This window comes from Opisthorchis viverrini, assembly GCF_000715545.1.
Source record: "Opisthorchis viverrini unplaced genomic scaffold opera_v5_227, whole genome shotgun sequence".
In the NCBI taxonomy this organism is placed as follows: domain Eukaryota; kingdom Metazoa; phylum Platyhelminthes; class Trematoda; order Opisthorchiida; family Opisthorchiidae; genus Opisthorchis; species Opisthorchis viverrini.
In genome coordinates this window covers 241965-255466 of record NW_008751884.1, presented here as the reverse complement: position 1 = coordinate 255466, position 13502 = coordinate 241965, and the positions used below count along the sequence as shown (strand labels likewise).

General features: G+C 44.0%; 2 protein-coding genes across 2 annotated transcripts in view; one reads left to right on the top strand and one right to left on the bottom strand.

Moving 5' to 3' along the window:
• Nucleotides 1-13502, bottom strand: part of T265_08605 (hypothetical protein) — a gene marked incomplete at both ends in the record, with an annotated part of 32124 nt that overhangs the window by 14917 nt on the left and 3705 nt on the right. The gene's annotated exons all lie outside the window — the stretch shown is intronic.
• The window catches only part of T265_14624 (hypothetical protein), a gene marked incomplete at both ends in the record, with an annotated part of 19550 nt that overhangs the window by 3031 nt on the left and 3017 nt on the right, over nucleotides 1-13502 (top strand). The window contains 8 exons of the mRNA XM_009174472.1: nucleotides 184-416; nucleotides 2027-2203; nucleotides 3679-3910; nucleotides 5632-5712; nucleotides 7144-7497; nucleotides 8503-8939; nucleotides 12022-12233; nucleotides 13023-13466. Coding sequence (XP_009172736.1) covers nucleotides 184-416; nucleotides 2027-2203; nucleotides 3679-3910; nucleotides 5632-5712; nucleotides 7144-7497; nucleotides 8503-8939; nucleotides 12022-12233; nucleotides 13023-13466 — 2170 coding nt within the window. The remainder of the gene's footprint in view (nucleotides 1-183; nucleotides 417-2026; nucleotides 2204-3678; nucleotides 3911-5631; nucleotides 5713-7143; nucleotides 7498-8502; nucleotides 8940-12021; nucleotides 12234-13022; nucleotides 13467-13502) is intronic.

Genomic DNA, 13502 nt, shown 5'->3' with positions numbered 1-13502 from the left:
TATATATATATATATATAGTAATGGGGATGGGTTTGCTACCTTCTTATCATGCCGCTTCCTGCTTATCCGAAGACTGATTAACTTTTGCGTTCTTCAACCTTGACCATTCTACCGTATACGTTTTTCGGACGTCTGCTCTTGCGCACGTGCAAAACACCATAATTTCGCAATTTTTTTTCAAGATTCAACTCCTCAGCGATCACACTCGATTGTGAATGGGACTAATTCCACCCTCACTCCGCCTAAGGCCACTTTACCTGGTGGTCTCGCTGCCCGGCTGGTTGACACACTGCGTTTGGGTACAAATGCGGACTACGCTGATTGTTACAATAGTTTTCGTGTTATGTTGGAAATTTTGGCTTGCGAGGTATCCGATCTGCGGCCTTACACGACTCTGTTGGATACGATGTTGACGGTATGTGGCTGATGATCTTTCGGAATTGCTTATACCCCGGGTCAGTGGCTCTCAAATTTCTCTACCGAATTCGCCTCCATGGCCATGTGTCAGAAAGCTATTGCCCATCACTTAGGCTTGAAATAACGCTTAACACTGTTCAGCAATTACATCTTTCCTAATTTTCCGACATGTATTGGTTCACGGACACGTAGGAGATACCTGAGTGTTTTGTTTGGTAATTGGGTCATGTTCTCCAGAGGCCTGCCTGTCCTTTACCTCGATGCAGACTGTTCACCATATCGGGAGCTACCTAGAATAAACCATTTGGAGACTGGATGACCTTGGATCGAAGTACTGTGATACTTTCACCCCGAGTTGCATACACTATGATGTCCCGTCCTCTGAAATGCTGCCCGAAAGATTGGTAACGCTTGCTGGCGTCATGCAGAGTCGAACCAAACGCACACCCTGCGACTGGTACAGTTTTCTCTTACAATACTCTTCCTTGTGTATTACGTTACGTGGTACACACACCTAATATCATGGACTAGGGCTACATGACTATTTTATATACAATAGTTCCCTCAACATTCCCATACTCCCGGACCGTGGTCTCTCTTCTAATGGAGCCACTTTGTCTCCGTCATGCGGGTTTCGCAGCTTCGTAGGTGGGCAAAATATCAACTACCCTCCCCCCCCCAGAAAAAGGAAACCGAAAAATTTCGGCAAGTTTGGCCATACTACTCCCTAGCGAGACCAGGAATCAGGAAACTCAAACAAGATTGGGCACGGCAGTTGATTGTTATTTAGTCGTGGTGAGGCAAAATTCTCGGAATCCATGTATAGCTCTGCTGGTCGTCTCCGGTGCACACTCCTACTACCTAGTGTGCTCAACTGAATTTTTCATCCAGAGTGCCCTCATGGCCCGTGTGTGATACAGAAAATAACGAGACGTACCGTGGAGTTTGAACTCCACAGTAGTTAGTTATGGTCCAAGATACGACACTTCAAAGTATTGAGGAATGAATGGCTTGGTGAGAGCTCATTTGTGACGCTGGCAATCTACCTGGATGATCAAAGTCCTTCGACGATTACGTAATTAGGAACAAAATATGTCTGTCTGTCTAACGTGCAGTGAAACTCGTTTAGCTCATCGTGCAACTCTGATAACCATTGTCACTTTTAGTATCGTCGAAAGATAATGGAGCTGCATGGAGCTGCATGCTGATTCCCGAAGTCACATTTGTAGGCCATGTCCGTCCCACTTTGTGCACCCCTGAATCACATATGTTCACGTAGAATATGACGTGGATCTTTTCTGTCAAATCTTAGTGCCAGTGAATATAAATCGATTGTGCCGGTGACCCAGGCGTCGAAAGTTACCGAAATATCGGCACAGTGTCTTGATGCTTCGTGTCCGCAACTGTTACGAAGGAAGAGCACTTATAGTGTGCCGAATGACTACATGTGGATCCTACGTAATCATCAAACAAGGTTATCTCTCTGCAAATGCAGTTTTTATAAGTTTAAGACACCTGGTTTTTCATTCCGCTGCACGGCTTCAGACTATTCAGTATATATGGTTTTACTTGTTTTCCGATGAGGCACCATTTTGCTTCATGTTGTAGAAGTCGACTATTGACCAACGTCATGCTAGTTACCGACAAAGTCCAGATTGGTACTTGCTTAAGCGTCATCTTACCATGCTGGAGAAACGACAGAATAACAATCAAGAATGTGGATGGGAGCTGCACGAGAATCAGCACCAGTTATCTCGTCATCTGGATGGACTAAACGATGTGCTGGTGAGTGCCCGGGTCACGTTAACCATTTTCCTTTACTCTGTTTTGCTTTCGTTCCGGTTTCCCAATCCTCACCAACTTGAACCTGCGATATGTTCCCTCTGATCCGTTTCGTCTGAGTTCATTTGATTCTGGATCCTTTCAATCACTAACATCAGTTTGGAACGGAACTGAAGAAGTGCCTTGAAAGCTGGAAAGGGTTTTTCGCTTTCTTCTTCCATTACTTGAAGCAGAGTCTATCCATGAATTAATTTTCTACTGCCATACTTCTATCTCCTAGTCCTCACAGAAGAGCTGAGTAATGGGCTCAAGTTTCATTCTTACCTATCCTCTTTAGTACTGCAAGGTGATGGCACTGCCGTTGAACAGATGTATGCAGCCAAATGATCACATAAACAGGCAAATGAATATTCGTCAATGTTGTAGGCAGTGTCGTATTGCAAACGAACATAAATGTCCTTGACTGTTCATCAAGGTCCAAGACCCAATGAACCGAATGCATAGCGGAACGTGAAGGAATCTTGTGGATATGAATCGAATGATGATCGAGGGAAAGTGAACACGATTTGAATTATACTGACTCCAAAGTACGCCTAACTGAGTTTGGACTGCCAAATAGAAAAGTGCAAGAATCAGAATGGTTGTAAGCCACCTGTTTTCGGATTTTCACTTCAAGGCGTGCAAATCGATCGAAAACTGAATGCTTGTTTCTTGTTCTTGGATATAGGTGATATGATCGGTTGACGGAAGTTTGAATAATCGAAAATTCACAAACCAATCCATAGGGTCAGGGTTCATTTATATAACGACCTACGTGTTCATTCTAACCCTCACAGGTTGGTTTGTAACAAGACGATGGACATCACTGATCAGATGTTTAGCGGTCGGAAGCTCATCTTTCCAGATTCGTAGTTTACCAGCCACAATAGATTGTCCATCCTAAGCTTCTCTTCATCGTTCTGATAACATCTTGTTGAGGTGCGGGAAAATGAAGTACATTTGTTTTATTCCGATTTCATTTTATTGTGAGATGTTTGTTTTGACACTCAGCAAAGTATTCGTGTGTTAGGCTAGCATTTAGTATCCATTGGCTCACCTGTGGTTAATACTGTTGAACTTCTCGGTTGTCCAATTCTCTGAGGGATCATGTTCATCGGGTGTTTTTTGCACAGTCGTGTGTGTGAATCGACCCTGTATTCAGCTCAGTCAAACGTTTTCTGCTTCATGAATTTTTTGATCACCGTGATGGTTTGTCCCACATTATGGTTCGAAATGTCCTTTATTTGGTGAGTTGAATTCGAGGGTTTACTTGTAGTTGAAGTTATGGTTCCTTTGTGGCTCACCCGACCTTTACTTGGATCAAGATTTAGGGTTGCATCGATAGTACCCAACAATTTCCAGTTAATTTGTCCTGCATCATTTGTTATGCGCAGTGTTCTGTTTGAATTCGTTTGCTTCCGATCTTTCATCCCTGATAGACCAAGGCCGATCCGGAATTATTAAAGTTTTACTTGAAGTCAACGGATTATCGGCACATGGAATGTCTCATTCAACTCTACCACAGTGAACACCGGGTGGCTGTACGCCGTAAATTGTTGTTGGCCATCGGGATTTGTTGTTCGTTGGATACGACCTGTCTTTCTGTGTCGGTCAACTCGGTCCTACCTCAGGAATTGATTCGCGAATTGAGTTCGGCCAACAGTAGCTCAGGTTAGTTTGTTGTACATAATAATCGGCGCCAGATGTGTACACTTACCAGCTATGACGTCATGTCTATAGTCAATATAAGTTAAGTTTTGGTCTATTTTCCTAACGATTATTCTTAACATATGCCTTATTGGCTGTTTAAAACAGCATGATCTCATGACTTAAAAAATATTGCAATCCCGGCAGTTTTTCTTACAACCTACGCTATTTCTAGGACACCTGGTCCGAATTCCAACCCCTGGTTCTGTCGTACCAGTGGCAACTGACGCACGGTTAGACGATTTCTTCGTTGTCTTATTCTAAAAATTGTCCGGGACCCTTGATCAAGGAGATTGCATGTAGCAGGGAAATAGCACATTTCACTCGTGTTGATCATATGCTTCCAAGGTAGTGTTTCTCGCGGTACAAGTAGCCATTTCTCTCGCTACTGTTTTGTTTCACTAAAATAATTACTGATAAGGTGTTGAAATATTGGTAGCTCGGGTGCATTAACTTATAATTGATCAGTTGGCTGTTGATCCGTTCACCGAGCTTGGCAAGTAACAAACGTTTCGTCACCATTCAGTTCACTGAAGATGTCTCCTCGAATGGTGACGAAACGTTTGCAAGCTAATTACCAAGCCTAGCGAACAGATCAACAGCCACCTGATCAGTTACCAAAATAATTACTGCTTGCCTGGTCCCATCATCGACTCATTCATGAGTCGGTTCGCAATGTGATTTTTTCGTACAGATTCATAACCATAATCTGTTGTCTCACTCATATTGCCGTTCGTAAGAATCTGAGCGTGTTTTTAAAATACAGTCTGACAAATACAGTCATACAATCTAAGGATAAAGTCATCCCTTGAGCGGACGATCAGCCTCCAAAATCTGCTGTCGCGTTACTGGATTCGTCACGATATATAAACAGGAAAAAAGTTTTAACATTTCAGAGAGCTTTGGGGAAGGGGCACTTGATCTGTGCTGAAACCTTTTGGTGGTGGTCACACCGCAAGTCTTCACTGATGGGTAGTACCCAGAGTAGGGGCATTTCTTCTGAGTGACTAGATTACTGTGTCTTTCATTTTCTGATAATCGTGGTGTGGTTTCTACATAGTTTTTAGGGTTTCTTTGGGGCCCCCTTCTGCAAATGGCTCTACCAAGTGTGACTGGTAAGCGATTTGACTGACCCAAAGTTCATCGATTCTCGATCCCCTTTCTAAAGTGCTGAATTCAGGTAGTGATTAATGGAAACTGTCTGAGTTGTGTTGGGAGAGAAAATTAGTAAAATGTTCGTTTTCGTCCCCTGTTTTTCACAGTGCGTTTATCCAATAAACACTGTTTGACCTTCGGGGCAGTGATTTTCTTATTGTGCTAGTGTGTAGAATAACAGGCACTTTATGTTTCGAAGCTCCGATTACAGCAATGTACACTACCTCGTCTATTTGCTCCCCACACTTTGAATTTTCCATTGGATACAGTTGAGCACATTCGGATAATGATGTCTCCATTAGATGCATGGGGTTGGGATTTTCTCAATCCCTAGTTTTGTTTATTTGTGAGTCTTTCATTGCTCCAAACCAAAGGTTTACTTTCGTTCTTTCAAATCCTACGTGTTCCTAGTGTTTCTTGTTCGACTGGCCCTATGTAACTCTAATTTTATACAGTATCGTGCGAATGTTGTTAGAGGGATTGCATTTTCTAACCCGCAAGTGTATATGGTTCCATCTCCTTGCTCACAGATGTTAGTCATCTGGCCATGTGTCTGCGGGTGTTCACTCTTATGCTAGCACGAACTCCGGATTTGCCAGTAGATGTCCGAAGTAAGTCAAGATAGCTGTGAAAGATGCTTCTTTTTGCATTTCAAATGCACCGTTTAATTGAAACCTCATTGGAATCCCTGGTTTTGAACCTTTCGAAGTACCTAGTTTTAGACTTTTTAGCGTCATTTGTTGTGCACGTACGTTTGTGCGTAGCTGTTTTTAAATATCAAAACAAAAACCAATATTACCTTATAACGTTGCTAATATGCTTATCCAAACCAGGCAGCTGATTCTTCGGAAACCCCTGCTTAGAATACCGTCGTGTACGTTCAGCTTGGTATCTTATAGTGTTTCGTGGGATGCTAATTTCACAGTTTGACTTTTGTTCCGCTATCCTCTGTTCGTTCTTCTGGACATCACACTCCTAGCTCTTGAAATCCCACATACTACGTTGAAAAAAACGAAGAATCACGCTGGACGTCAAGAGAATATGCACTACTGCTACCTTTGTTCTGTTCGTTTTTCGTCATTTAAAGGAACTGTTTGCTTGAAATACATATTTACTTGGTCCGCTGGTCTGTTCGCTGGCACTTTGCTCTCCGATTGATGGGCATTTCATTTCTGTGATACTGTAACATACACACAACTACTTTCCATCTTGGGTGACTTGGCTACTCTTTTCCCGGAAGCACCTTCTAAGACGGCCTGGTGCTACTGAAATTTGGAACTGGATCACTTCGCTATTTTTCTCTAAGCGTTCTCTTATACGAAACATCGTACTGAATTTATACTTAAGTCATCTCGTACCAGAAAATCGGTCACTTTCTCATCCTCACCCTCACAAGGTTCCATGCTGACGTGATACACTTGATATACTCCATACACGCGAGGTACATGCTGTCCTCTGTCACATTTCAATGCGGACACAACCAGCTCTGTGTCGATGTGATTTGCTCATATGCAACCTCTTGTGTACACAAGATACATGCTACATCAGTTGCCGAGGCGTAACTATACTACCGTCATAAAAGGGGTGTCGAGCAAAACGGAAAATGATACAAGCTAATCGGCACACAAATGTAAAGGGGTAGGCTCGTAGTCTCATGGAGAGTTTAAGCACAATATGCTGCTGGTAAGTGATCCACTCAGATCAAACCGAAATGCTCTCGTAATGCCAACTGTATACAGCTGTGATCTGTCAATCCTACCCACATGACATTCACAATTACTGAAATTTCGGTCAAACATGTGGTATGTTGTATTTCTGACGGTGACCACATCCCTACTTCAATAGAAAGGCTATTTTCATTTCCATTTCTGAGGGGCAGTTGAGTATTTGAAAGAAACGTACCCGTTTTTCCACCTGATCTACCTCTTACCACCCAGGGATGCGTTCGCCTCAGTTTTAAAACTGATTTGCATATTCACTGCGTCGGCTACCCCATTTTTCGTGTAGTTTATTCTTGTCCGTCCAACCTTTGCTTATTTCAGGCAAGTTGAACAGCCGCTTTATCGTACAAGTTCTGAGGTTCATCGGTGCGACGGAGAAACCGAATTCCGCTGCACCTGATGTTTTGATCGATTTTAATTCGTCCGACGTTACTGAAGACAATGAGAAATGCATGCAGGAACAACTGTTCGATGGACAATTGACACATGCAGCAGCTGCTTTCCTTTTAGCTTGCAACTGGCACTTCTGCTCTATTGCTGCCAAGCGCTCCAGAGGAAGTGGCGGAGTCTCACCTCACATTCCTCCCAAAATTCCACTCCTTGAAGCCCTGTTGTCCCAACCGGCTGCTTGTCGTCCGTTCTTGGAGCTTGTCGTTCAGGCATTCAATCGCGACAGTTAGTTTTCGAAAGTTATTTGGCTCAACATCACTTGAGTGGCAGTTTCAGACTGTATTTCTCGATTCTGTTACGTAATCTTTTCGTGTTCTTGTGGATCCCACTGATAGTTATCTTCACCACATACGGTATTCCTCTCCAATAATCGACTTCCTTACTCTAGTACTAGCAAAAATATTAGCGCTTGCTTTGTTTGGGATAGTGACTCAGTAGGTTTTACTCAAGTCTAACAGACACTTCGGAATTTTCCTAACACACGAGGTTTTCAGTGCCTGTTTTATCTACACCTTTTCATTCTGATAGTGTTAACAATTATTTGCAAACTACTCAGTTGCGAACTGAAAATATCTCAGTGTCCAGCTCTGTGATTTGTAGTTGTATCACTGCTCGTTGAATCAGGATATCCCAAGTATATATCGGGACATCCTGCGAACACTAATGGGACATGAAAAAATTCAGACTCTCCATTTATTACAGCTAAAAGCATCGTAGAACCCGAGATAGCTCTTCAATTAATGTGTGAAACTACTGAGAGGAAGGTCCATAGTTTAGACCTGAACCTGGCATTTCGAGTGCGCCTTTCTAGACTGGGGCAGTCTTACAGTTTATCAATCCCGGTGTCAAAATTGAACAGTTATTATCCTGTTATTATAAGTATTGTTTAGATGTCTGTCGGAACGGTTTCAGGCTTTACTCTGATACGTAAGATTTCGGAAAGCACCGGTACACCCATGTGCTCGCCTGAACCCTACCGACTGATGTCAGTCCACGTCGTCTCCTGAACGGAACAGTAATTTATTGCAGATAAATTTCTCCGCAAACTGGCTACCAAAAGGGAAAGCACGTGAGTTCGATCAGAACATATTAATTGAAAAGGAGGGTTTTTTTTCTCATTTCTGATGTGATCATTAGAGAGGAGTGATATAATCCTTTTAAATCAGCATCCTTTATGTTCTAAGATTGTACATTATCCTAATGGTTCCTGTTTGTCGTTTATGCAATCAGTTGATCCAATCACTTACGTGGACGTTAAACCAAGCACCCAGTCCACACGATCCAAGCGTCTCTTTCGTTGGTCCGATGTGATTTCCAACAGCGCATCTGTATGTACAGATTACGGGCTCGAGTTGGTCGAAAGTGCCAACATAGCCGCCATATTTGATAGCGATACTGAGCAGTCAGACTCCTCCCTGTGTGCCGATGACGGGCAGTACGCGCGTCACATTTGGTCAGATGGTCCAACGATGCGGGGACCACCTGCCACGGTACTCAGTCTACCAAACACATCGTCTCCGACCACTCCGCGCCATAGTGTAATCAAGTTGTTGATGGATTTATTCCATAGCATGGATACAGCTGACCTAGTCTACCGAAATGATCAGGATGTCATAATCGAAGTGATTAACCGTCAGTTGTCGAATCTGACCTTGGACGATTCCGAAGTGAGTCCAGCCTTGTTTCACAAATACTGAATAACCTACTTCACAATGAGCGTAGTTTGCTGGTCGAGCATGTACGCACACCTTTTTTCCGACTTTCTGAATTTTCCCCTGTGCGTCCACCGTAGTTGACAATGGAAACGTGCATTCATCACCTTCTGCAGCCAGATTATAATCTTGCAGTGCATCAAGAGGCTTTCAACTCATGGTGGTTATGTATGAGTTAGGAGCTGGATTGCTGAAAGTATAGTGGTTTGTTTGCTCTCCAAAACTCGTGATATTATTCTTGGGATGTATTCTAGTGAAATCAGCGGGATTTTCCCAAACGATTCTCAAGTTTCGTCTTCCGGGACTTCTGACCCCTATTGTCTTTTTTGTCGAGACTGACCCAATATCCCAACTGTGTGTACGAAGCTTCTAGATCAAAGGCCAAATCCCTGGGATCAAAGCTCAATCTACGTTGGTGTGGTTTAATTGACGCTTTTCCAAGGTTAATGCGAAAAAACTTGAGAATCGGTAGGCAATAAATCGCTGGTGTTGATTATCGTCAGGTTATTCCGTTCGTTTCGAATATCACGCTATTGTTGCAGTCCGTTTTCCTAGTGACCGTTCTTATCTACCGCGAGTCGGTTTTCCTCTCTGTCGTACTTATGTAATTCACGTATTTAATTCCGTTACAGGATATGAGGGAAGATATACTGGTGCCTAATGACTGTTGCCTCTTATAACCTAATTTTAGGTCAAAAAAGGTTGTTATCGCTTTTTCAACCTTTCGGAAACATTGATCAATATACCTGGATTCCCGCTCGGTAATAACTTGCTTATGTGTACAACACGGACGTACTTTCCACTGTCAGTTCTTTTACTTTTGTCCTACGACCACAGTCCACGGAATATGGCCCGACCAGGACGTCCAAATATCGACTAGCGATAGGCCTTATGATGTCTGCGTGATCAGTCTTCCTCTGTTTTCTAGGGACCTGAGTACTTTGTGTCTAGGTTACATGTGCGCTGTGTCTATGTCGGAGGGCTTCCATCATGATTAGTTCGTAACCCTGCAACAGGCGAACCATTTTGTTGTTGTCGATTGCACTGAATCGATAAACATCGCTTCACCGTGTGACTGTTCGTTCTACGTTTCAACTCCATTACACTTAATCAGTATCGTAACTGTGGCCTGTTCTAAAAAAATGGCGGTGTGCGAATTTTAAACTAAACTACTTGCTAAGTCAAGTCGAGTCCGTTTCAAAAACAGTCCAGTGGTCTGGTTGGATAGTTTAACATACGCATCAGTGCCATCAGCAGTTTCACTTTGATCGCATGGAACATGGTCACTGTTTTTTTCATATAGTCGGTCAGCTATTTTGAGAACGAGGAAGTATCTTTTCAGCCTTGTCATCCACGTCATCATGATTAGCACTGACACCATTATCACTCAAGAACACTGGTGCTTCACGGCCGTACAACTATGTTAATTCACTTGAATAAAGTCCTGTAATTGGAAAAATTGAACAGGTAGGGGACCTAGGGCAAGCCTACCGCAAATATCCAAGATGTCCACCCCTCCAACAATCAGCCAGACCATCTCAATAGAAACTGATGGTATGAACGCCAGTTTCACCGCCTAGCCGCCCTATATTTCAGTGTCTCCATCCATTCACAAGTGAATGGGGGCATGTAGGCACCACTGTGAAAGGCGAAGAGCACCCGCACTTTTCTGACAGGTATAGTTCCATCTTGTCATGTCACCTTTTCCCCATTTGTAGCTCTCCTGACATGCCAAAATAGGCTCGGAGAACAATGTTGTTCTCGATAGACGGTTACGGGCCATGCGTAGCAAATGGCCCTACTGTATTAACTTCCGAAGCTGGACGCTATTTGCGAATGAAGTACCATCTGTTTCACCAAAGATCCGTTTTCTGGTCACCGGGTTGCAGTCCTATCCGTTTGTAATTACGGGAAATCGGTGGCAAAAACATGAAGATGTCTCAGATCGTCCGCCTTAGTGGCTAGTCTCAGCATTACAAAAATACGGCTCTCATTAGAGTCTGATGTACGCTTTCCTTGAGACCCAGTGGTATGCCTTCTTGATTCCACGAGTGACGCTCACTGTCAAACAGAATTCTTGTGTTTGAGATTCGTGCGTTGATACCATAATTAGAACTCCCATTGTCTCTCCCCTCGCAATCCTAGAGACGTGTTTAAAGACTACATCGTGCAACGTGACTTCGGTTTGTGGGTTTCGAGCACATGCCGAAGGGCTGAATGGTCTTGGTTCAATCATGCGCTGCTTCGGTTTCAGAAATGAGAACGATGTTGTCTTCATATTTCAGGCCGACAACTTCTCACCTCAAGAGACCTGAATATCCTCGAGGGTTTGTCTCATTGCCCCACTAATGACTCAGTCGAACAGAAACTTAGAGAATGAGCGTTCTTATCGAATATCCCCGCTTGTAGGGGGATTTTGGGGGGCTATCCATACATTGTCATGCATATGGTATTCACGAACTACTTGGGAATACCCTGCTGTGCAGTGTTGGGAAGAACGAATTCGTCAACAGCCTAGAATTTAACCTTGAGGTCCGGGGACACCAAGACTGTAAGGTGTCTTTAGGTAAATTCGCTCTAACGGAGCGTGGAGGTATGAGCTACTTGACCTATTCTCGGTTGGAAACCTGCTTGTTATCGTCTGGTTTCTCAACGTGCTGTCGTAATAAGATGTGAGATGAGCCTTGCGGTGACTAATTGCAGTCTGCATCCAAGTGAGTGTCTTTTTTGGAAGTGGGCACCACTATGAATTTATTCCAATTGGGTGAGACAGTCTCATTCATATAGAGGGAAATAAGTTGAACTAATATCGGTCGAGAATTTCACCTCCAAAAGGGTGACCATGTTTCATCTTGAACCACTTTTTCTCTCGCGAATAATCTCAGTTATGGGGACAGCGTTTTATGGAAACATTCAGCTGTTTATTTTTCAAAGGTATCCTTTTCTCGGTACCGTTACCTTATCTGTAAATTTGGATCTCTTTTTTCTCTGGCTCGCAGTTTTTAATTGCCGCACATAACTTTTCTATACTCTCCAGCGTGTTTTGGATTTCTCGGTGCTTTTGGGTCTCTTGATTGCAAACTCAGACTACTTGGGTCGAGGAGCCTATCGTGGTCGTGAACTTATGCATAGCCTGGAAGTTTTATTACAAGAAGAACCCGCTGAGAAAATCACCTCAGTAACGTTTAAACGCCGTTTCGAATGCGCTCGTATCTCATACAGTCGTCTCCGATCCGCGTTGCAAGGAAAGTGAATCTTGCCACCCACCACAACTTCTAACGGTCCGTCGTTTAAAATTTCGCTATTGCTCATAATCACTATTGTTTTGCTTAAATTTATCGTTGTCATTATGAAATAAAGTAACATGTTCCATTCTCGCTCACTTTTCGAATGTACTCGCTTGGTTTTCCAGGGTTTGCGACATTCCGTGGACTTGTTCGACGAATTTCCGTGGCCGTTGTTCAGTTGTTTAGGTCAAATCCGATTATGGATTTTCGCCGTCACGAAGAGACTGGACCTTACCGTGGTGTGACGGTTTGTGCACCTCAGCGATCCATTGAGCTATACTGGAGAGTGCCCTGCGACACTCACAGAGTCTCATACCAGGTTGGTCAGTGGTTAGAGGTCTGACGAACACAGTCTCCTGGCCCTCCAGGTTGGGGGTTGGAACATGTGGCGACTTGTTCCGTAGATATCGTAATGCATTTGCATTTCCCACCAAACACCGCTGCCTTGCGGTTAGGCTTTTGAGCCAAAGGCTTTGGTTGAGGACCCTAATCGTCCTCCTGTCTAGGTGTGGGCGCCCTGGCAGTATCCCAGCCAACGTACAACCATGAATGGCGCATACACAAATAAACTCATGCCACACCGGCCGTCGCGTAGTGCCATCAACCGGGTCGTCTTACTTGCTGCATACAGCAGGGCGGGTAAGCGAAAACAGGCTACTGCTGACGCCTCCCTTCTTTCTCCTTCACATACTTTTTCTTCCCCCTCTCCCCACCCCATTAATAACTCTCTCCTTGTAGGCCCAGCACTTAGGACTGATGACCCCGTTCGTCATGCATCGGTTTTGCGTGCAGCGTCTGCTCGTCACATGGCGCCGACATCTTCAGGAATCTCCAGATCAGTCCTCAAGCCTCGACACCCACTCTATCTGGCCGCTTTCAATGTTCGCACTCTGAAGCAAGCAGGACAACAAGCTGCTCTTGCACTCACACTGGACTCGCTTGGCATTGATGTGTGCTGTGTCTCAGAAACAAGAATTCAAGATGCAAGCACAGTGATTAAGTTAACCGCCCCGTCAGTCTCCACTCGCTTCCGACTACGCACCTCTGGTGATCCAGAGGCTGCTGCGGTGGGATGTGCAGGGGTTGGTATTGTGCTAAGTCACCGGGCGGAAGTATCCTTACTTGACTGGATACCTGTTGATAGTCGCCTCTGTGCGGCTCGTCTGGCAACGTCTGTGAAGGAGTCTCACAAGCAGTAAGTTGATAGATGTCTGTTTATCGTGTCTACCTA